This window comes from Sciurus carolinensis, chromosome 1 (assembly GCF_902686445.1).
Source record: "Sciurus carolinensis chromosome 1, mSciCar1.2, whole genome shotgun sequence".
In the NCBI taxonomy this organism is placed as follows: Eukaryota; Metazoa; Chordata; class Mammalia; order Rodentia; family Sciuridae; genus Sciurus; species Sciurus carolinensis.
In genome coordinates this window covers 124,203,929-124,227,795 of record NC_062213.1, presented here as the reverse complement: position 1 = coordinate 124,227,795, position 23,867 = coordinate 124,203,929, and the positions used below count along the sequence as shown (strand labels likewise).

Below are 23,867 nucleotides of genomic sequence, written 5' to 3'. Positions count from 1 at the left end.
CACCTGCCATGGAAAAAAAAATAGGTGAAGGCAGCCCAGAGTGTATCTTTTTTACCAACCCATCCTTCTCCTCCAAACACAATCCCCAACCAGTCTCACAAAATCAACTGCTACAAGAAAACTGGCATGCATTACCCAAATTCCTAAGCCCCAGATTCGGTGCCATTCATGCTCCTATACAAAATTAAGTGACAAATCGCTAAGGGGAGGGTAAAGCTAACTCCAGCTGTTTGTACTGATTTATCCCTCCACTCAGCAGCCTGTAAGTGGTGCTTGTTGCACAGGGGACCCTGTGAGTTTATTGTACAGTACAAGATGACCATGAAGGAAATAAAGGTATAGTGATGCTGATGAGTGGTCACCAGTGACAAGGGGAGGACAGAGGGAAATGATATTTTAGCTCGCCACTAATATTCTAGAAAACACTGAAATAAATTGTTCAATGTCTACAAACTGTTTCCATTTCATTATATTCATCTCTTTACAATCAGTCATGGCTGCATCTTCTACCTAGAGTTAGAGTCTCTGTCTGCACCCAAAATCATTTGGGCAGCCTTGGGATTGGTTTGGACAGAATACAGTGATGGGGCTGTTGAAGAGGTTTGGGAGCCTAAACCTCAACACACCTTACAGCTTGGGCCTTCACCCCGTTAGGAGGAAGCTCTGAGATGCTATCAGGGAAAGCGACCTGCAAGAAAGACCTCCCAGGAATGGAGCCCAGCTAGTCCAGCTGCCCCAGCTGAACCCAGACCCCAATCAAATGACCCAGGAGAGAAATTAGGTTAGAACACCCAGAAAACTGCAAGGAGAAACACTGAATCCTGATAGGTGACTGTTGTTTTGAGGTTTAGGACAGTTGGTAAGGAAGTGATATAGAATGGAAAGAGGCCAACAAATTAGATGACTTTCTTTTCTTTTAATATTAAAAATAAAATCTAAGGCCAGAGTTGGAAATGACCCAAAGAGATGATTTTATGTTGTTCCATTTTAGTGATTCATGGGGTCAACTGGAAAGCCACCAAACATGGTTTTTCATTCTCGACTTTGAAATTCATTTGCTCTTAATTAGAAAATACATTACTCATTTCATACGAAAAGAAATATCATAAAGCTAATTTTAAATATTCTAATGTAATTTAACATTGAATTATAAATTTGATAGTTGAAGGTTAAATAACCTTCAGATTTTTTTTCTTTGGAAAACAACAGTATTAGCAAAAAGAGGAAAAGGGATTTATTTTCCTGCAAGTTCTCAGTAAAGCAAAGCAAAGCTCTGCAATCAAATTATCCCCAAAGCCTTAATTAAAGTCAGATGCTAAGGGAGAGTTCAAATTCCTTTATTTTATTCAGTAATCCATATAGAGAAGCACCAGACAATATTCCTCAATTATTATTCAAATTCTTCATGGGGTTCATTTTTTTATTTATGTTTACATGTTTGTCATTAACACTTAATAAATGTATCTCCAATATAGTCACTCATAAGACCATCTCCACAGAGAACACTGACCACATGGCTGTTTTCTCCTGTTTACTCGCACTTCGAAATTCTAGCAAATATTTCATGAAACTACATTAGGTTGAAGTGCCCAACGTTTCTATTATGAAGTTTTCCCAAGGTGTCTCTACTAAATCTGGAGAGAAATATATTTGTGTATAAGTTCAAATATAATGGTAAAACCTCACTGCAAAGCCTGCATTTGCAGCAGGAGTTACAGTCAGGGTTGCCATAGCAGCCACCCACCCACCCACATCCAAACTCTCTCTCTCTCTCTCTCTCTCTCTCTCTCTCTCTCTCTCTCTCACACACACACACACACACACACACACACACAGGTGCTAGGGAAGAGAGAAAAGCAGTCAGCAGAAAACAAAATCTATTGTTCAAGACAGAGGAGCCCATCAATGTAAATTCAGCTGATCATGCACACATTAGGACTAGCTTGATTTAATGTTTCCTATCTGGAGCATTGAGAATCACTGTCACCGGGAAAATCTGTGGTGTATCTTCATCTACAAAATGGTGGAATAAAAGTACATATGTCTCCTGGAACCACCATTTGATCCAGCTATCCCACTCCTCCGCATACACCCAAAGGACTTAAAATCAGCATACTACAGTGACACAGTATTTATAGCAGCTCAACTCACAATGGTTAAACTATGGAAGCAATTGCGGTGTCCTTCAACAGATGAATGGATGAAGAAAATGTGATATATATAAATGATGGAATATTACTCAGTTTTGAAGAAGAATGAAATTATGGTATTTGTTGGTAAATGGATGGAGTTGGAGAATATCATGCTAAGCTAAATAAGCCAAACCCAAAAAACCAAAGAGCAAATGTTTTCTCTGATATGTGGATGCTAATTCACAATAAGCAGTGGAGTGGGGAATGCTAGGGAAGAATACAGTTACTTTATGTTAGGTATAAGGCAGTGAAGGGAGGGGAAGAGGTAGGAAGGATAGTAGAGTGAAACAGACATTATTACCTCATGTACATACATGACTGCATGACCGATGTGATTCTAGAATATGTACATCAGAAAAATGAGAAATTATGATTCATTTTTGTACAATTTATCAAAATGTATAAATACTATCATGTACAACTAATTAGAACAAATAAAAAATTAATTTAAAAAAACTCCTTTAAAAAAAAGCATATGTCAAGAAAATTTTATATGGATTCAGTAAGTTAGCACAAATAAGCAATTATTAAATAAAAAATAGTGACAGATAATAAAATTTAATAATATGTAAGAATTAGTAAAGTATGAAATGTTAGCAAAAGTGGAACAATTAATGTGGGATACATAGTAAATTCTTAGTAAATGTCTGATATAATAATTATAATTTATCATTATAATTAATATCTCCAAGTCTTTCTTACAGAATAGAACAGTATCTTTTATAATGCATAAGTTGCTACAAACAAATGCTTGTAGGTGGTCAGCAGACATAAGCAAGATAAAATACTAAGATTCTTCCAGTACAAAGGAGGATAATGTCTTCTCCCATAATCACATCTTTTTAAATACAATTTTGATGGACTAAAAAGACCAAGTATTTTATTCTCATAGTTACATATTAACCACCAATGGCAAATGTTGGTTACATAGTAAGATATAATTTCTATTAGTGCTAACATATTCATGCAACAGTAGTTGGAATCAGACAGCATTCTGGAATTTGTCTTCAATTATTGGCTTGATCACATATTTATGTGCAGATATATTTGCAATTCATGCATAGACACTATGATTTAGATGTGATGGCAATGAGTGAAAAGGATTTTATGACTTCTGATTTGCTTGTTTCTAAACCTTCATTTTAAGCCTGGGTGCTTTACATTTAAGCAGGGATGGAACATATAGTCAAGCAACTTTGCAAAGAGAAAAGAATATACATGAGTTAGCATATTTCACATTGAACCAGAGGCACCTTATACCATGAGAAGAAAACCAAGCTGATGGACTAAGGAAATCAAGGGCAATGAGAGCAATGGAATTAGACAGCAAAGTAAGAAGGCGAAAGAGGAATTGTAAGAGACAAACTCTACCAGTCAGTGGGTCCTAGAGGAAGAAATGGATCTCCATAACTCTATATAAATTTTCTCAATTTTTAAAAAAATTTTTTTTTGTAAAAGTCCTGGCAGTGAGGGATAGAATTAACTTGGCTTAAAAACCTTAAAATGTTAAAATGCATCCTCTATGGCCTCTAACATTATCTTGCCATTGTAAATGTTAGGTGTAATGATTTATTTCCCCCTTAAATTGTCCTTCTTCTTATCAACATTTGTTTCTGCCTCAAGAAGAAATGTCACAGGTACTGCTAGAGATTCTCTCTGCTTTAGTGGTAGCCTGACTTGATCACATTGGAACATTTCCATCATCAAACAGCTCTTGGGGCTAAAAATAATCCTGAGTTTTTCTAAGCCATTAGAAGTAATCAAATTTGGTATCAAATTTGGTCTGAGTCTTTACGAACCTCTTGTTAATAAGCTGAAAGCAGAAGGAAGTAGATGATGGCACCATTGGGAAGAAGAACACCAGAAGATGCTTAAATTCTCTGAACTTCTTATTGGAGTTCATGGAAAAACTTATGTGGTGTCCAACCTCACAGTTGCATGGTGCATTCTGGGGCTGGAGGCACAGGCAGGTGACAAGAATACTGGGGGTCAAGATGCTCCTGCCAGGATTGCCCTTTGTTCTAATTTTGCCTATTAATAACACACTCAGTTGTGACCACCTATTTTCACTTAAAGTTCCTAAGATAGCTGCACTTGGGCCTGGTTCTTATCACAAAAATTTTGCAAGTATTCAAAAATAAAGGAGAGATATAATTTCTAAATATATTTTGGTTGGTGCTATGAGGAAATAATAAACACAGATTGCAATACTATGATGAAATAATTACCAACAACAAAAGAACTTTCTAAAAAAAAAAAAAAAGAGTTCCCCCCTCTACCCACCAAGAAGTTTGAGAGTTTGAGTAGGCAGCCAAGAGCCTAGTAAGTTCTCTTAATTGCGCTGCTACAAGTTCATGGGGAGTGCTACAGAGCAAATTTGTTTCCATTAAGTCCTATTTAACAAAAAGACAAATACATGCATAAATAGAAGTGCTAATGGCTATATTTTTTAATACAACCAACTACTCACACAGTCTCATGAGAGTCAACTGACTTCTGATTTTATCCATAGAATAAACAGCAATTATTAGAAATGAATTAAATGGGCAATAGAAAGCTATTAATATCCTATAAGTGACTTTGTTATGGCGAGGAAAAGAATTTCTGCATTGGAAGGATGAACAGAAACACAGATTCAAACAGGTTTATAATCCTTACTTACTGTCAGATACATGGCTGCATAGACACTGAGCGCTGCTTCTTTGGATGGGAATGTTTTCCTTGCTCTCATGATGAGATCTGGGTTGCCAGTGCAAGCCTCTTCCCCGCTGATGAACTGGGTGTACTGCTGGCATCCAAGTGCTGTGTAGTTGGGCTTACACAGGGAAAGAAAATGTGGAGCCAGATTTCCTGTAACAACTTGTCCAGCATTTACAAAGATATCTGTAGCAAATAATCCAAAGGTGTAAATCCCTGGGAAGAAAACAAACAATTTTAGCTCTCTGCTTTTTTGCTGTATGTCAATTTACAATAAGTGAAAACGAAATATTTCAGAAACAATAAAATTCTCCATATATATATATATATATATACACACACATACATACACCTGGTTCTTTTCATTTCACTCCTCCCCAGTTTCTCCCTTGGTTTTCTGGATTAGTGGGAGTGTTAAATTATTTAACATATTGAGCTGTCTACCACTGGTTACATTTTTATGCATGGCAGGTTTATAAGATATAAAAGAAGAAAATATATTCTAAGACTGTTTGGGTAATGCGATTTTTAAAATGGAACCATGGATTCCTTGAGAGGGTATAGTCTATCATGTTTTACTAATGTTACCAATCTTTATATTTTCCCTGCTTTTGAAAATATTTCTTATCTCACTAACATAAAGCAAAGCAGTTGTCTCTCTTTGATTATGCCTCTTCAGCCCATTCAGACTGATATTAACTCTGCTGGAGGTGCCAATTAGCAGTAAAATTCGAAGCCATCAGTTTTCATTTAAATATCATGGAAAATCTTAAGTAAAACAGAATGCTTTCAGATGCAGCTCTGCATTGCCTTCAGAGACACATTTCAAAAGGCACAGAAGAGCTCATCTTTTATGGATTGGATTTCTACTTATCAAATGTGGGGCAATTTAGTAAATAGTAAAAAAAAACATAATAATTTTTCAATTATCTTTACCATATTAAAATTTATTTACTCTGGTCGCCTGGAGGTATAAAACTAAGTACATAGATTTTTTTTCCTCCTGTTATGAAGAACTTGTCAATTTACTTGAATACCAAAAACATTTTCTAAATTCAATGTCATTGGTTATTATTGTCAAAACTTATTTTTCTACTTAGACAAAGTAAATTATTTGCCAATAATTTCAATTAAAGTTAGATATGACTTTCAAGGATGTTGTGCTGTGAAATACATTTTTTTATAAATTTGGAATTCAAATCCATCAGGACCTTTTAAAACTTGACAAAATCCTTCCTAAAGCAGCTGGTTCATTAAAAAGTCATCTGATTTTATTATAAAATTTAGATGCTTTTCTTCTTAGTCACATATTTCTGGATTGTTTGTTTTCAAAGCCTTTTAATCATTACTAACTGTCATATGGGAAATCGTGAAAGTTGTGCAGGATCAAATAATTTTCCAGTATTAGATACATGGCTGTCCTTTTAATTTTCACAATATTATGTAAGATTTATACATAAAAATTTATGCACAAAAATCTGCACATAGCAAATCTCAATGACACAAAGACATTAGTTCTCCTTTTATCTGAAACTTCTAAAAGGAAACAATAAGAATATCTTTCTTTATATCTCATCATCATTCCATGAATCTCACAAAGTATAGGCTATCAAAAGCAGAAATTTGGGAGAGACAGAGAAATAAGAGAACTAAGCTCAGTTAGATGTAATGTACACAACCTCTCCTTCTTAAACCTCAGGGCCAAGTACAGGAATCTAAATTACAAGCTTTCTTTATCTGTACTCCTTTGAAATCTAGGCTAAGATGTACTCATTTTATTTAACTAAACCATTCTTTTTTATCTAGTGTAATAGGTCTTCGTGTTTAAAATAGAAATATTTGATAAGCATATGGAAATGTCTCTTGATACTTGTGAAGTTTGCAAACGTCCTTCAGAACTAAAATGTCAGTGTATCAGGCCCAAGGCCAATATCGTAGTTGACTACACAGATAATTATTAAAGTGGGATCCCATGAGGGATCTGACCTCAAGGATAAAGTCACTGTACAAAGTGAGTTCCTTTGATGCAGTGATACTTTGATTATAAACTTTCATTTTATTAAAACAAACCAGAAACACATGAATCATGATAAGGAACAAGAAACAAACCAAGCTCTCCTAAATGTTTTATAGAGACTAAAGTATACTTTGTGCCACAAATCCTTGAGAAATGTGTATATAAATGCAGAAACATGATTTGGTTAAATAGGCACAATATAGCTTGCTTATTTAGGAAAGCATCAATTTCATCAAATACTTTCAGTTTTACATTTATTATTGCTTATTATTTATTTTATTATTAAGTGTTTTTCATACCAAGAGACATGAATTAAAAACACAGTATTGATGCATATGAAAATGCTTCTTTAGGCTTCATATAAATGTTATTCTTCAACAAGATAAATGAGGACTTTTGAGAAACAGTATCACAGTGATTAAAAAACAGTCTTGAATATGAAGATCTTTTGTCTTCAGAGAGATCTATAGCCCTGATGGCATCTGGTTCATCTCTTATGAGTTTATACATAGATTAGATCATCTAATCTAACATCTCCAAAGTTTCCATCTCAATCCCCTCCATAAGAGATTAATGTTTAAGTGTTACACTATCTTCAGTGTACTCTTATATACAGATATACTCATTTTTATCTGATGAATTCAGGAAATAATAATTTACATTAAATTTTATTGTGTTAGTTAAATAATTGTCTTGACCAAGTTTTATTGAATTGAAATAATGTTCAGTAATTTGTCAGTGAATGTTCATATTTATTAGAGCTAACATTTGAGATTGAAAGTTCAAGCATCAGTGAATCGTGTCCTCTAATAAAATTACCAACATATTTTATTTACATAAAAATAGTTCAGAAATTGAGCCTGAAGTGCTGCTTATTAAGTGCAATATTTCTTGTACTTGACAAGTTGCCAGTCTTTAACTTTGCGTTGTTAAACAACCTATCTCCCTATCATTTCTCCCCAGTCACTTTTTGACATTTCATAAACACTATAAACCACTTAAGATAAAATTGTTAGTTTATTAAAGAATATCCACTATCCAAGTATTGTTCTTTTTTTCTGTTATGTGCATATAATACCCAGAAGAGGGATCTTGAAACATTAGAGAGAACGTAGTACATAATATTCATTTATAAAACCAAATTGAAATATTTCACAGGAAAGATAACCTAATGTTTGTATGCAGTTGAGACATGGGTCATTTAAAAAATCAGCTTATACATCAACATTGTTTTGGCAAGAATAAAAACAATTCAGTGAACACATACCAAGAAATCGGACAGTTCGGCGCACCAGTGGATTTATATAGCAACAGTCTCCAGTTAAAATTGTTTTTTCCTGGTTTTCAAAATCCCTTGTGGCTAGTTGTAGGCAAAACACAGCAGTTTCTCCAACTATTATCTTGCAAAGAAATAAAAGATTAGAGGATATTAGAATGTAACCAGTATAAATGTGTTTTTTTTAAATGCAAAAGGCATTTTGTAACAATCTTGATGTAAAACTGAGACACATTTGCTTTTATATCTTTACATCTTTCATTATAACTTTGTCACTATACATAAATACCATATTTCTCTCAATTCAAGCGAGTATTAAAATGATAAATTATGAATAAAAATAGACTATAACAATTTTGTTTTCTAAGAGCCTTCATTAAAAATGAAATATAGAAAAGATCTTTAAAGTACTCAGTTATGTTTGGTGTCTGACTGAGTCTCATGACTTATAAGTGACAGTGTCTTGTTTAAATATAAGTCTTCTGTAGGATTCAAAATAGCTTTACAAATACTTAAAGATCTGGTTTAAACATACTAATTAGAAATCACAGTAATACTTTTATAAGAAAAAAAATCAGTTCACACATTTGGTCTTAAGATTGTCCTCATCTGTCACAGTATTAAGAATTGTAATGATTAATATACTCTTTTTCATTAGTATATTATAGTTATATATTAACATTCATTTAGATATAGTCATATAAGCACAAAATATAATTTATTCCAACTCAGTCCCTAATAATTGCCTTTTCCCTCTTCTTTTCGTGCCCCTGTTCCCTGTATTCTACTGGCCATCCTACTTATTTATAGGTTTTTTTAAATTAGAAACTTATGGATATACATAATGATGAAATTCAATGTGGTGTATTCACAAATGTACACAGGATAGTTTGGTCAATTTAATTCCACCATTCCTCCATTTCCCCATCCCTTCATCCTCCCCCTTAACCCCCTTCCTCTATTCCATTGCTTTCTCTTCTATTTTCATGGGATCCCACCCCTCTTATTTTTCTCTAGCTTCTGCATATGAGAGAAAATATTTGACCCTTGACTTTCTGGATCTGGTTTATTTCACTTAGCATGATGCTCTCCAGTTCTATCCATTTGCCAGCAAATACCATTATTTCATTCTTCTTTATGGCTGAGTAAAATGCCATTGTGTATATATACCACATTTTCTTTATCCATTCATCTGCTGACAGATATCATAACTTGACTATTGTGAATTGCACTGCTATAAACACTGATGTGGCTGTATTACTATAGTATGCTGATTTTAATTCTCCTGGATAAATACTGAGGAGTAACATATTCTTTATACTTTAGTATAAATGTTATTTTAATCTTCATAAAAATCAGATGAGACAGGGAATAATATCACACCCTTTTACAAGTGGAGAAATCAAGCCTTGGAACTCAAGTGAATTGCCCAAGAGCCAGCAAGGACAACTGGGTTCTGGTATAGATTCTCTGCTCTACTTGCTGACTTGAAGGACCTGGCTATCTTCCACTCTGTTTTGCACCAGTTGCAGTGGTTTTTGTACATGGTTTTTAAAATCACCAGCAAGATCATTAGAGCAAGTATTATCTCATTTTACAGATGAGGATGTGGAAACTTAAAGGAGATAAAATATTTAGTTCCCTTCAGGCCAGTCAATCCAGGAGACATTTCTTACTCATTCTCATAACTTCTGACTCCATTTAATACCATGAACAAGAGCATAAGAAATGAAATAAGATTAAGAGAAAAGGAAACTAGAGTCAATAATATGCCTTTGAATTTGTCATTTTTAGGTTTATTTTTAGTAAGTCCTGTTAAGATTAATTAACGTGCTGTATAGGGAGTCCCTGGCCCTCCCCAGGTGCTACAGTTTGGATGTGTTCCCCATAATTCACGAGGAAATTTAATTCCCAAAGTCATATGTTAGATGTATTTGGGAGTGGGCCCTTTGGGAGGTAACTAGGATTCAATGAAATCATGACCCTGTGATTGCATTAGCAACTTTATAAGAAGGGAAAGAGAGACCTAAGCTATACTTGCTCTGTCTTGTCATGCAATGCTTTCCACCATGTTATGATGCAGCAAGAAGATCCTCACCAGATGTGGAACAGATATTGATACCATACTCTTAGACTCTGCAGTCTCTGAAACTGTAGCTAAATAAACCTTCATTTATGTTACCCTCTCTCAGGTATTCTGTTATAGCAACAGAAAACAGACTAAGACACCAGGGAACAGTTTCTGGAGTCTGCCTAAAAAGTAATATCTATGATTACCAGATATTCAAAATAGTAAGTGACAGTAGAGAGGGGGTCATAGCAATTAGGTGTGCAACCTACTTTTACCCCAATGAAAACAAAAAATTATTTTGCATCTACTGATTTTCATTCTTATTTCTATCTCCTTTTCCTCTTTTCTTACTATACCCTTTTTCTGTCTTTCTTAATTTTTGACCCTTTTATTAGTATATTATACTTATACACATTAGTGGAACTTATTGCTACTTATTTATACATGTATACAATATAATAGTATAATTTGGTCAGATTTGTTAATAGTACCTATTCCTTTTCTTCCAAGAAGGTCAGAGTTCAAGGTTAAACCAGAAGATACTGAGCTGAACTATATTTAAAAGTCTGGTGTTTTCTTTCTGGTGAGACAGAATTGAAAGAGGAAAGATTAGAACTTCCAAATTCCTCCTAACTTTTAACTCTGACTTTGGTGAAGCAGAGCAGCTGTGTGATTAAATGGTTCATCTGGTCAAAAGGAAACAGATGCACTATTTTTCATGGGTACATCAGCTGTCACCAGGGCCTTGGAAAAACTAACAAATAGATAAACTACATGATTGACACCTTATTTCCCTTTCTGAATAAGTGAACAGATAGCACCCTGAACCCAAACTCAAGCTGATAATATATATGTAAAATTCATATTGAATGCATAAATGAATCCCATCCTCAATAGATCTCATGTTCAATAGATCGGAATGTCCTAGTCTGATTTTGACTTTTTGCCTGACCTCTGATAACCAACTTCTGCATTGTTCCTGTGAAGAAGGCTCTATTCTGTTCCTTAGTTCCTATAACCAGATCTTGTGTGTGCAGTCTCTGACTTGATAACTTTTTTCATTATCAGATTGCTTTCAGATAGAACCGCCTCATGTGGGCCACTCTTTCCAAGATGACTTTTCCCAGTGAGGCAGTCAGGGATTCCCATAAAAAGAAGCACCCCTTAAGCTTAAGAGAATAACAACTGTCAGGTAGAAATGAGCAAACCACTATTCCCAGGAAAGGTCAAATGCACTGCTGAGCTCCTCAGCTGTTAAAGCATGGTAGGCACTTTCCCCTGTACCCCACCATGCTAGCTATTGAGCGGATTATGTGCCTTTCCCTAACCCCTCTCTCACTAACTCACCAATGATTTTATGAGTCTCAGAAACCAGGTGTAGCATGAAAATCAGGATACCCTGGTAGGACTCTCCAAGGACAAACATAAAGGATAAAACTGTTGAGGAGTCACTCAAACAGTAAATTTCCAAGTCCTTAACTTGTTACTCACATGATGTATGTGTTTTTTTCCACTCCCTACATATGTGTTCTCTGAAGAGCTACAGCAATTCATCCTTATCCCAGGGCAAAGATGTTTATATAGGATGTAGCATCCATATGAAATACAAGAGATACAATATTTGACCAGGATGAACGATGACAGGTCAACTATCCCTCCCAAGAGGTTGAAGTGAAATGTACCTAAAAACTAACATTCCTACACCCTCGACCTCCCCGACCACCTTTTCACATATATAGAATTAGTTCTGTCCTTTGGGAGCCAGTTTGACACTCTCTTGGTCAGTGCTCTGTCTCCCTTTTGCTCTGGCAAGAAGTCCCAATAGTCTTGTTCCCCTTACAGTTATACCTTTCTTTATCTGAGCACAAGAGCCACTGTGACCCTAACACCAGTATCTTCCCTAATGCTGATCTCTTGCTTGGTGCATCTCAACACATTTCATCCTTTTGAATTTCTTGTTTGTGTATTGAGCATATTTGCCACAAAAATGCCTCAGTTAATGGTGTTTGGCTGCTACTATAAGATACTAAAACTGGCTTTTAAAAAATAGAGAATTGAATTTGAGGGGCTGGGGAGATAGCTCAGTTGGTAGAGTGCTTGCCTTGTAAGCACCAGGCCCTGGGTTCGATCCCCAGCACCCAAAAAAAAAAAAAAAAAAAAAAAGAATTTGAGAGTTGGTATGATATCTCAGAACCCTAGGGAAGAGGCTTGGAGATTAACTCTACCAACAGAAAGTCCTCCGCAGTCCAGGCAACGGCTCTCTCTCAGTTTCACTCTTGGTCTTGCCCTGGAGTCACACTGTCTCACATATCAGCTCCTTGAGGTTGTGATTTATTCTTACCTTTCTGCAAGCTAGCTCTTCTGCTTCCTAACATATGCAGTGGCTCCAACAGACTTGAGACTTGTCCTGCACATTTCACCTTAGTTTAAGGAAATGATTCGACTGACATTTACTCAACTCCAATGCCGATTCTCTCAGATAGGAATCTCCCTAGGTCCAATGAACCGAGGTAGAGAAAGTGTGTCATGGTATATAAAATCTAGCTCTCTGGGTAGAGTTTAGTTCTCAGAAAGAAGAGATTCACTGTGATCTGATGTCTTACGTGTCCATTATATCCCTATGGACATCCCTATGCCAGTTCTTGGCCTACACTAGCCCTGTCCACCATGTTTTCTGGAGACTGTGTTCTGTCTGTCTACTTGGGCTTAATCTAATCAAGCATACATACTTAGACCCTGATGTCTGCTTTCCTCCAGTGGGCTGTCTAATTCACATGCTCTAGTTCTCATTCCCTTTAGGACTCACTGGGACATTTATGGAACTCTTCATCCAAACAAAACTGTCTTGATTCTTCCACCCATCTTCCTGAGTGAAAACTCCTATTGTTAATAGTTCTCAGATTAATTTAAAATTGAAAATAAAATCATTATTATGACGAATGCATTTAAGTAAAAGTCTTCTGAATTACAACGCAGTGTGAGGAAATGATGTTCAGGGAAGATGTAAGCAAAATAATTAATAAGGGCACAGCGATGCACATGGTAAGTTATATTTGACTGGTTTGGGTGACGTCTGCCTGTAGAACACTTAGGAAGAATTGTCATGAGTGACTGAGGGCGTCTGTGGGTAGCTTGTTGTTCTGGACATACTACTGTGTCTCTGCTGAGGCAACTCTTCCTAAAGACTGGTCCTAGCTAAGGACAGCATAATGAGGCACTAAGACATGCCTAATTCTCTGTGACATGGGATATCTCTACCAGGCAGTTTGGTTTTTAGATTCCCCACAAGTTTGGACAAACCTTTCTTGGAACTGTCCTACATAGTCTTGGGCACTTCCCATGTGATTCTTCTTCCTTCCCATTCTCTGATCTAGGTGAGGCCTCCATCAATGTCTGACTGAGAGTCTGCAGACTCTACTTTCTCTAGATTACCCTCCAACATTTGTCTTTTACAGTTGCTTTTCTTAATACATCTTTTGCGCATCTGATCTTACTTTTTACCTCCTTCTAGAAAAGCAGAAATTAAGGCAACATCAAAGAAAGACAGAGTATGATCCTGGATACACTTAAAAGAAGAGTGGTGGTAAACAAATCCAACCAGGAAGAGAATCAGGGGGTGCCAGGAGGCTGCCTTTTCCTGGTAGCTTGCTTTTGGACCCCAGCAGAAGCTCAAAAAGATTACCTTGGCCTTGAAGGCATTTAGATAGCACTTGGTAAATGGTAACCATGATCATAATCAACTGAAATAGTTATTGGTAACAACAGTACTATTAGCAACAATAATAATGCTATTAACACTAATAGCATTAGTACTCAGTCTGATATATATATACACACACACACACACATAATCATTTGCAATTAATGATACTGCTATTAATAAAAACTGACGTTCTTATCTACTCTTTCTTCCTAACCTTAGCACAGCAGTAGAAGAGACAAGGGACTCTTCACTGTTTATTTTCCTTCTATTTCTGTCCTTCCTTATGACTGATTTAAAATCGGGTCACATTGAATCTAATGCATACATTTCTTTCTTGAATTTGAATTAGAGGCTTTGGTCAGTGAATTACACACCTAAATTCTACATTCCCCAGTATTTTGTGTTGGCTCTTCTCTTCTTCCAAAATCACTCCTTGGTGAACTTCATATCTCCTAAGGCTTTCCCATCCCTGCTATTCTCAGGAATCCTAAATATTCATCTCTCCCCTGAACTCCAGATACAGGACTTTATACACCTACTAAACAGCAATATCTCAACAAGCTCAGATCTACCTACTAAAAGATTCAAAGCCCTCACATCCAAACAAAGCTATGGGTCCCACTCCAAACCTCCCCTTCTTTCATGTCACCTCCTCAATGAGACCACTCATCCTCCACTTGGACACTCAAGCACATCTCTCATAATCTTATATATCATGTTGATCCTTCTTCCCTCATTTACCTCTCTCCATCACTTGCTTTAATTTTTATTATGTTTAATTGACAAAACTGTATATTTTCCAGTAGCTCAGGAGGCTGAGGCAAGAGGATTGCAAGCTTACAGCCAGTCTCAGCAATTTTGTGAGGATCTAAGCAACTAAGGGAGAACTTGTTTCAAACTAAAATATAAAAAGGGCTGGGGATATGGCTCAGTGGTTAAGTACCCCTGGGTTCAATTCCCCAGTACCAAAAAAGAAAAGAAAGAAGTATTTTTTTTATGGTGGGCAATGTACAATATGATTTTTAAAATATGTATACATTATGGAATGGCCAAATCAAACTAATTAACAAGTATTGCCTCACAAACTTATTCTATTTTTGTGGCAAGACACTTAAAATCTGCTTTCTTAGAAATTTTTAAGTAAACAATACCCTGTTATTATAGTCACCATGTGGTACAAGGCATCTTTCAAATTTATCCCTCTGGTCCAACTGAATTTCAATAAATTCTTAAATCATGATGATTTTATACTTTAATTCTATTTCATGTATGTTCACTTCCACTTCTATCACTATTTTTATTTTAAAATTTAGCCCCTCATCACTTTTTCCCTGCCTTACAGTATCCTTGGAATTCACTTCCCTGTTCAAACTATCTGCTGATAGATTGATCTATTGAAAATTAAATTTGTGCAACCCAAATTTTCTATGTACAATTTCAAGACCTCATAGCTTATGGATTAGCAGGACTTGTCATAACAGATCATTTATAGCTCAGCCTAGACCCGTGCTTTTCAGTCTTTGCTTTCTTACACAGCCTCCAGACATGCTAAGCATTTCCATACACCCAGGCTTTTATACTTGGTCCATGGCTCAATATAGCTTGGTAAGCAGGACATTGCTGAGTGTGCAAGACATGATTTAAATATTGCCTGCTGTATTGCAAGCTTATGTCTATCTCTGGTGCAATTCATCCTTCCCTTCTCTGTGTTCCAAAAGCACATTGTACATTTATTATGGTGATTTCCATATGGTTTTATAAGTATCAGTCACATCTGTCTCTTCCACTCAGCTGGAAAGCCTCTCTGAGGCGGGGGCTGTATAATGTTTATACTTCCAGTTTTAAAGCTCAATGACTGACAATAAATGTGAATGCTATTATCAATGAGAGAAATCCAATTCAATCTACTCATTTTATATATAAGGAAACCTATCCAAAGGTAAATTGAGAAGTTATACATGCCTGAATCACACAGTGTGCACTTAGAATCCAAATCCAAGTTCAGAGCTATTTTGAACAGTCTCAACCTAGGAACTTAAAAACTTTTCCTGCAGCTTTTCCAGGACAAGAGAGGTCAATTCCCTGGCTCCCCATACTGAAGCTCCACACCTTGGAGTTCCCCCAGAGTCCTAGGAGTTTTACAGTTTTAAAGGGAAGGTTTTGGCTACATAACACCTCATAAGCACTTTCAAAACTCTTCAGATGTCCAAGGATAAGAGAACTGAGTATAGAAAGATGAACTTCCTAGTCCTATTACATATGCCAGTCTTCCAACAAAGGCCCAAAAACCTTCACACCCCATGTCCCAACTCCACTGTTATTTCTTGAGATCTTCCATGTCTTCTTTGGATCCCCTGGCCTGTTATGTGGAACTGAGGACCTGGTGTTTTGGTCATTTTCTACCTTTGTCAAGAAGGGGTTCTTAATTCTGGAATCACTGGCTGCCATTCTCATTAGGTTCCCAAATCAACCCTTTAGGTAAAGAATGCAATAGGTTTGCTTTCCCTGGAAGTGGAAAAGTCAGAAACACAACAGTATGGTCCAAGGGCACAGAAACCAGTGATGAGAATGCTAACAGCATTGTTATTTTGTAGCTCTCCTTGATAAAATTTCCTTTTTTCCACGAACTAGCAAATAAGAGCTATTTCTGGAGAGAGTTCAAGTGATGAATTGTGTCAGTTGATATGAATTCAGGGTCACAGCTCCCCTCCTGCTGCCACAGGCACCAACAGCCTACAAGGGTAAGAAAGGAGCCGAACCTCAGGAGGGAGCCCTGTGGCCCTTGTGGGGAGAAATCAACCAGCCTCCCAAGGATCTGCCTCTTGTGGGGGCACTCCTCCCTCACCTCAGCAGAAGTTCTCCATGCACTGGAATGGGAAAGAAAAGGGAGGAAAAAAAATGTCTACTGATAGACAGAGCACGGACTAGCACGCCATGTACATGGTGGTCAGTGGTCAAGGTCCCACTTCCTTCCCCTTGCATCTGCCTTCCAGCCGTGCCCCCCATCTGGGCTGTAGCCTCGTCTCTGTTCTCTCTTCCTTTGCAAGAGAAGCAAACCCCCTCCCTGTTCTCCAGCCCTGCAGGAAGCTCTGGAGCAATTCCCTGGAAGTTTGGTGACTGCTCATGGTCCTTGCCAGCCTGATGCAGATTGTGGTGAAATGCTCACTAACAGCTCAGGAGCTCATAATAAAGGGTCAACACTGATTTACCCATCCAGCCAGGACTAGGTCTGAGCAAAGGAATTGATCCTTGAGTCAGAATTCTCTCCTTGGGGACAAAGTGACTCTACCTCCTCAGGGGCAAGAATTCTGCTCCTGAACCCAGGCTAGAGAGAGGCAGATGTTCTGCACCACATTCACAGAGCTTCCCAAAATTGAGCATCATGCTCCCTGCTACACCCCATCCCCTCTCTGGGTCACTATATCAGGCTTTCTTTAAAGAAAAAGTTATCAGGTGCTGACTTCAAATTTTAAGTGTTTATATCTAGGTTCCTATCCAACATAATTTGTATTTTGGCAAATGTGCAAGGGCTTACGTAAAGAACTCATTTCCCATCATCAAGTTCAAGTTAGCCAAGGAAAGTTCTAAACTATACTGAGGTAAAAATTTGCACTAGGTATTATCTCATTAACTTTGTGTCCTGATGCAGAGAAGCCAAAACTTCTTATATTTCATCATTATACTGAGTAATACAGTTGCTAACTTCTTTGAACACGGTTTCTGAGTGGAACTGAGGTCAGGATGGATGAGAATTAATTGAACTGAAGAAGTAACACATTTGTTTATACAATAGTTGTATAATCCATTCCAGCAGTTAAATAACTGTGGTTATATTTTCCTACAACTACACACATTTCATAATTGGACTGCCAAAAATATTCTTTCTTTGTTTTTAATTAATCCATTTATACTTAGTTGATAAAAGTATGGATTTGTCAGAAAAGTGTGTATATTATGGAATGACTAAATTGAGCTAATACTTGTTCACATACTTGTTTGAAAGCTACTTGCTTTCAACCTATAAAGTTTTCATAGAAAGGGCCTACATAGTCTGAACAACATTTCTTGAACATTTGAATCTAGATGGATTTGCCCCAGAGGAGTGTTACAATAAATGACTTGTGTCAATTTCAGATCAAAGAGGTAAAAAAATTGGGAGTGTTTTCTCCATTTTCTCATTCCCGTATGCTGGCTGGAAGCAGAGATCTCTGGGCTCCAACAGTTTTTGCTGTCACAAGTCGGAAGCAGCTGAGGTCACACAGTCATAAGACCTGCATTGGACTCCTAGATAAGTAAAAGATAACTCTTATGTATGAAGCCAGAGAAATGTGGGGTTTTTGTTATAGCAGCGAGAACTTGCTAATTTTCCTGTTTTGTTTTGTTTTTTTAAAGACTAAGTTTCAGTTTTATAGTCTTTAGCAGAAAAAAAAATAACTGGCTAGACTTGAAAACTACTGACTTTTATTGTATTTATTCTAGGGTTCCCTTCTATTTATCAAGTGGTATTGTGTTTTTTAATTCATCATAATGATATGAAAGGTCTTTTTCATAAAAACTTGGCAGTAAAGGGGATAAAGAAAAATAAATGAGAGCTGAGGTAGTATACAACCATAATAGAAATCCTGAGGGTGATACTCTAGGAGGGGAATTTGGTAGGTTTTAGGTACTGTTCTGCTTTTCAAATATTTACCTCCTTAATCTTCAAAACTATGAGGTAAATAGAATTATTAAAAGTCAAATACATATGAAGGAAATAAAGCACAATCAATACGTGTTATTAGCTGTGGTTAAGACTGTGGGCATGTGGCAACAGAAGGCCCTACTGCCTTGGGGAGAGGACAGTTTAAGTGAAGTGGTGAATCAAAAGGCAGCTTAGATAGAAAGACATGAGGTCAAGAATTGGTTTTATCCTTTTGAGTTAAGGTTGGCAGTCTTAAAGATCAATACCCCTAAAATGGAGCTACTATGGGATAAGAAACATATGAAACTGTCATTCCAACCAGCAGGTGGGATAAGCCTATTAACTCATTTCTTAACTGGGAAACCAGTGGAATATTTGTCTATTTCAAGAACTCCGTGGGCAGTGGTTCTCAAATGTGGTCTCTGAACGAGCAGCAGCAGTTCCTGGGACTTGTAGAGATGCACATTCTCAGGCCCCACCCCAGCCCTACTGACTCAGCAATTCTGGGAGTGCTGTCTAGCTATCTAGGTTCTCAGAGCAGAAGGATTTTTCAAGGAGTCTAAAACTCTTGATTACCACACATTTAAAATGTGTCAGGGAGATTTTCAAAGGAATTTTTAGATATTTATTTGAACAAATAAGTATTCCGTACTTGTGCTGTTCCAGAAAGAGAGGCTAAAGGATCCTAAAATATAAAGAAATTGAACACTCTCACTTTCCAGATATTTTAAATGAAACTTGAAGAGAAGAAAAGTCCTAACTGGGAAGGCTCAGTTTAGTTAATCCTCAGCACCTAACAGGTTCACTCATGTCCCTGGTCTCAGAGTTCACTGCATAGTTGATTTTATCTAAAATGGAGAAGGTTACAAAGAAGCATACAACTTATTTGCCAGTGTAGACACATGCAGATAATGCTAGGAAATAAAGGATGACATTAAGGGATGGCTGAGAACTGAGTATGTAAAGGACCAAACCTTCATGAAAAGGAACTTGGTGCTCCTATCTGGAACATTCTTTGCAGAAAGGCATCCAGTATTCTTCAAGCCCATCCAGGTAGAGTTGTCAGCAGTAACCCTCCAGAGCCTGAAGATATGAGCACAGAGGACCTGCTTCCTAGAACGTTTGCCCCCACTGGAAAGGCTTACTTTTTACCATGCAGTACTGTTAAGAACCTGAGAACCAGACTGCATGATTGAGTACTGGCCTCATCTCACTAAAGGAAGGACCTAAGGCAAGTCATAAAACCTTTCTTCACCTCACTGTATTTACCTGTAAGATGGAGAAATGATGCCATCGTGGGGCTGTTATGGGGATTACATGAGCTAATTGTCAAAATTCTTAGGCCAAGGGCTGGCACAGAGCAAGCCCTAGGTAAATTTTAGCTACCATTAGATAATGACCTTGAGGTTGTCTCCAATTTGTATCTGCAATGAGTTAGCACTTGTAGTAATGGGGTGAGGGCATCTGGGATGCCCGTAATAGGTAATCGTAGAACAGTTTGATAATTTTGGGTACTGTGAAAGTTCTGACACTAATATTTTACCCATTCATAGTGGGTCATAGTGGGTGAAGGGGTAGTAGGAGGATAGAGAAAAGGGAGGTGTGGTCCCTTAACAAGAAGGAATAGATTTACACACTATGCACAAGTCTTTTAAAAAAAATGACGATAACTTTGTGAAAACCATTAAAATACTTTCCTAGCACAAATAAATGTTGCTGATTAAAATTCACATAATTTTTATGCTTTGCTCAACCACTCTTATAAATGTGGTGAACACAAGCAATAAGAAAAATGAATTATAAGAGCACTGTAATACAAACTTATTTTGTATGCTTGTAGTTTATGGTTATTATTTTAATATGTAAGGTTGGCTTCTCTATGTTCACAGATCTGCTGGAGGCCAACACTGTTAAAATGTACCCATTAGTCCTCAAAAAAGTTAACTTATAATTAAGCAAAATTAGTAGATAAGCTATTAGCAAGCTTTAGAATTCATTTTCTCTCTATCAAAATAAAAGACCAACATTATAAAATGTAAATAATCTTTGGGACTTTGGGGTCATGGAGAATTTTGAAAATGTCTGAATCACAAGAAAAAATTAAATGTCCTTAGGTCAGTGCTTCTCAAACTATACTTAGCAGGATGTTGAATAATATTTTGTAGGGGAACAAAAAGATTATAATATTATATTATATATTGGTTAAGGAAAAGCACCAAAAATCATCTATAACCTCAAACCCCTCCTGAAGATTCAAATGAATATTAACACATCAAGAGTCAAAATTTCCAAAAGCTACATAATGGCATTATTTTATCATATCCATCTTATAGGTAAGAACACAAAGCTTAGAGATACTGTGTGATTTACTGCATTAGTCCATTTTCTACTGCTATAGCAAAATACCTGAGGCTGGATAACTTTAAAAAAAATGAAAGATTTATTTAACTCACAGTTTTAGAAGCTAAAAATACAAAAAACACTGAGCATTTTGGCTTTGGTGAGGGTCCCTTGTCTGTGTCACATCATGGTAGATGGCACCATGGGGCAAGTCAGGAAAGAAGGAGAGATCACAAGGTCAGACAGGCAAGAAGGGAAGCTGAAGAGGCTGGGGAGTGGTTAAGCTGGTTCTTTCATGACAACCCTCTCAGTAGAATTAACTCAGGGGTCTCATGGGAACTACCTTAATCCCTTCCAAGGACAATGCTTCTAACAAAGACCTGCTCCCACTAGGCCCCACCTCTTAAAGGTCCCAACACCTATTAACATTGGCACACAAGGACCAGTTTCCAACACATGAACCCTTGAGGGACATACTCAAACTACACCCAAACCATAAGGTTATTCAGTTACTAAGACATGAAGCCAGGACTCAACCCCATGCAATCTAGTTCTGGAGTTCTACTTGACCCTTTGATAATATTTTATTACTGTACTTTAGTTAGGAAGAAAAGTCCAGCAAGTTAAAGCCTTTTTGTCTGACCTTTTGAGTTTATGAGTATAATTTCCTACTAATTAATTTTTCTGCATGGACCATAAGATTGACAATCTGCTAAAGAAAACTGTCAGCTTTACTGCTCAGTGTTTTCCAACTTTATTTCATCTTGAAAATCTATATTCTAGGAACCATCCTTCTTAAAGCATCTAGTGGAGCTTGTATCTCAAAAACTCTAGTGAGAATAGGTAAGAGCAAAAATCATCTTCCTTCTTGGGGGAGAGAAATTTGAATTGAAGAAGGATAATTAGCTAGTGTAGCTATTATAGAAGTGGAGAAAGAGAATGAGAGCTTTTGAGAAAGAAAAAGTAAAGGTGAAAAAAAGGCTACCAAGTGGCAATGAATTCCTTCTCCACCTTGGATATTAGGAAGAGGAGAGAGGAAAGTTTAACACAAAAGAGAACAAGTATTAATTCACACAATGGGAAGGGAAAATATTACTTTAAAGGTGACACAGGTGGGAAATAAAAAGGCATTTGGGTAGTGTTTTGAGATTTATGTGCTGTGGGAAGTGGCCAGGGGAGCATACTGGGATTTACCTTATCTTTTAGATCCATGGTTTACAAAGAGCAACGTTATTTTCGTACAGCACAGAGAGCTATACTTTTCCCCATTCGACTTCCTGGGGTGTTTGCTGACAACTGTATCTGGGGAGAATTATCGGGAACTAGAGTCAATGTGCCGATTCTTCATTACTGTCTGGCAGCAGACCATGATTCTACCCCTTTTTCTTTTACTGTATTTCTGTTGCTCTTTTTGCTGGTTCAGTTTATGTTGCTGTGTGGTTGAGATTTCTTCTGTACCAAAATACAGGTTTCTGTTGTATAAGGGGACTGAATGATTAAAGGTCACCTTCAAATGCCCTACCGCAGCATCACAGCAATATGTATCCAATAGACTAAACCATGATACCCCCAAATAACACTCTCCTTTTTATGGAAATAGGCTTTCGAGTGACAGCTCTGCCTGAGAAAGCAGAGATGCTCTTCCTTGTAATTTCAAATTCATCATACAGATCGTTCCCTGGAGGCCATCTTCTTCCGGTTTTCTTGGCTTTCATCTCTCCTGCCTTTAAACAGACTGCCAGAACAAATGTCTTTTAAGGCCATTCTATTTTACTGAAAAAAGGACTAGACATTTGAAGGACTTTATTTTTAAAATGCTTTCACGAGAACAGTAAATGATGATTACATAGGAAATCCTTATACTTACCAAGCCATTAAAAATGTTTGATGAGAATGTACAAAGAAGAGCATGATTGAAACCCAAAAATAAATGAATGAGATGAATCTTGGAACATCAACTCATTTTGCAGTCTGGACTCATTTGTATTTGGTGTAAGTGCAACATTCCAGATTACTGCTCGCAGTGTATTAGGAAAAGGTATAATTATAATTTAAATGCAAAACCCTGCCAGCTCTGAATCAGTTGAATTTATTAAGCATGCCAATTTAAGTCTTTCCAATAGATAATGGGAAATATATTTTTAAAAGCTGATTATTTATTATCCCAAATGCTTTTAATTCCAGCTTGTGATATATACTTATTTATTATATAAATTCATAAATATATTCCCTTTGTTATTTAAGAAGTAGCATAAAGCACTTGCCATGAACCAATCCCCCCAACAAAGCTACTGTTCTAACATTTATATGTAGCAATTTGATTTGGTCCCCAAAACTACCCTATGAGGTAAATATTACTATGTCATTCACAGATAAGAAAATTGACACAGGGTGGGGTTGTGGCTCAGTGGTGGAACAGTTGCCTAGCATGAGGGAGGCACTGAGTTCAATTCTCAGCACCACGTGTAAGTAAATAAATAAAGATCAATCAAAAATTTAAAAATTAAAAAAATTAAAAAAGAAAACTGCAACCTGAAGAGGAATTTTCCCGAGTTCTCATAGCTAGTAGTAAATGACAGACCTGAGAGTCAAACCCAGGCAGTAGGACTCCAGTTTGAATATTATATTTGTCATAAAGGACTTTTGTAAGAATGGAGTCAAAGAACTTTATGAGATACAAATTAGCCTACTTTATTACTGAAAACCAAACTTGACTTATAATATTTTATTATTTGGCTTTTTTTAAGGAAGAAATGTTAAAAACTTTTTCTGTTTGCACTTATAATTTCCCCCAATTACCTATTCTGTAATTGGCGTAAGTTACAAACATAAGCATAGAAATATGTTCTCTAAATAAGCTAAATAAATCTGACAAGATGCTCTAATAAAA

At 36.7% G+C, this 23,867-nt stretch overlaps 1 protein-coding gene across 7 annotated transcripts in view; it reads right to left on the bottom strand.

The window, feature by feature from the left end:
- The window catches only part of Plppr5 (phospholipid phosphatase related 5), a 302,829-nt gene that overhangs the window by 59,202 nt on the left and 219,760 nt on the right, over positions 1–23,867 (bottom strand). For all 7 annotated transcript variants that reach the window (XM_047529588.1, XM_047529632.1, XM_047529579.1 and 4 more), the window contains 2 exons: positions 8,174–8,306; positions 4,855–5,105 (listed from right to left, as the gene is read on the bottom strand). In XM_047529588.1, coding sequence (XP_047385544.1) covers positions 4,855–5,105; positions 8,174–8,306 — 384 coding nt within the window. The remainder of the gene's footprint in view (positions 1–4,854; positions 5,106–8,173; positions 8,307–23,867) is intronic.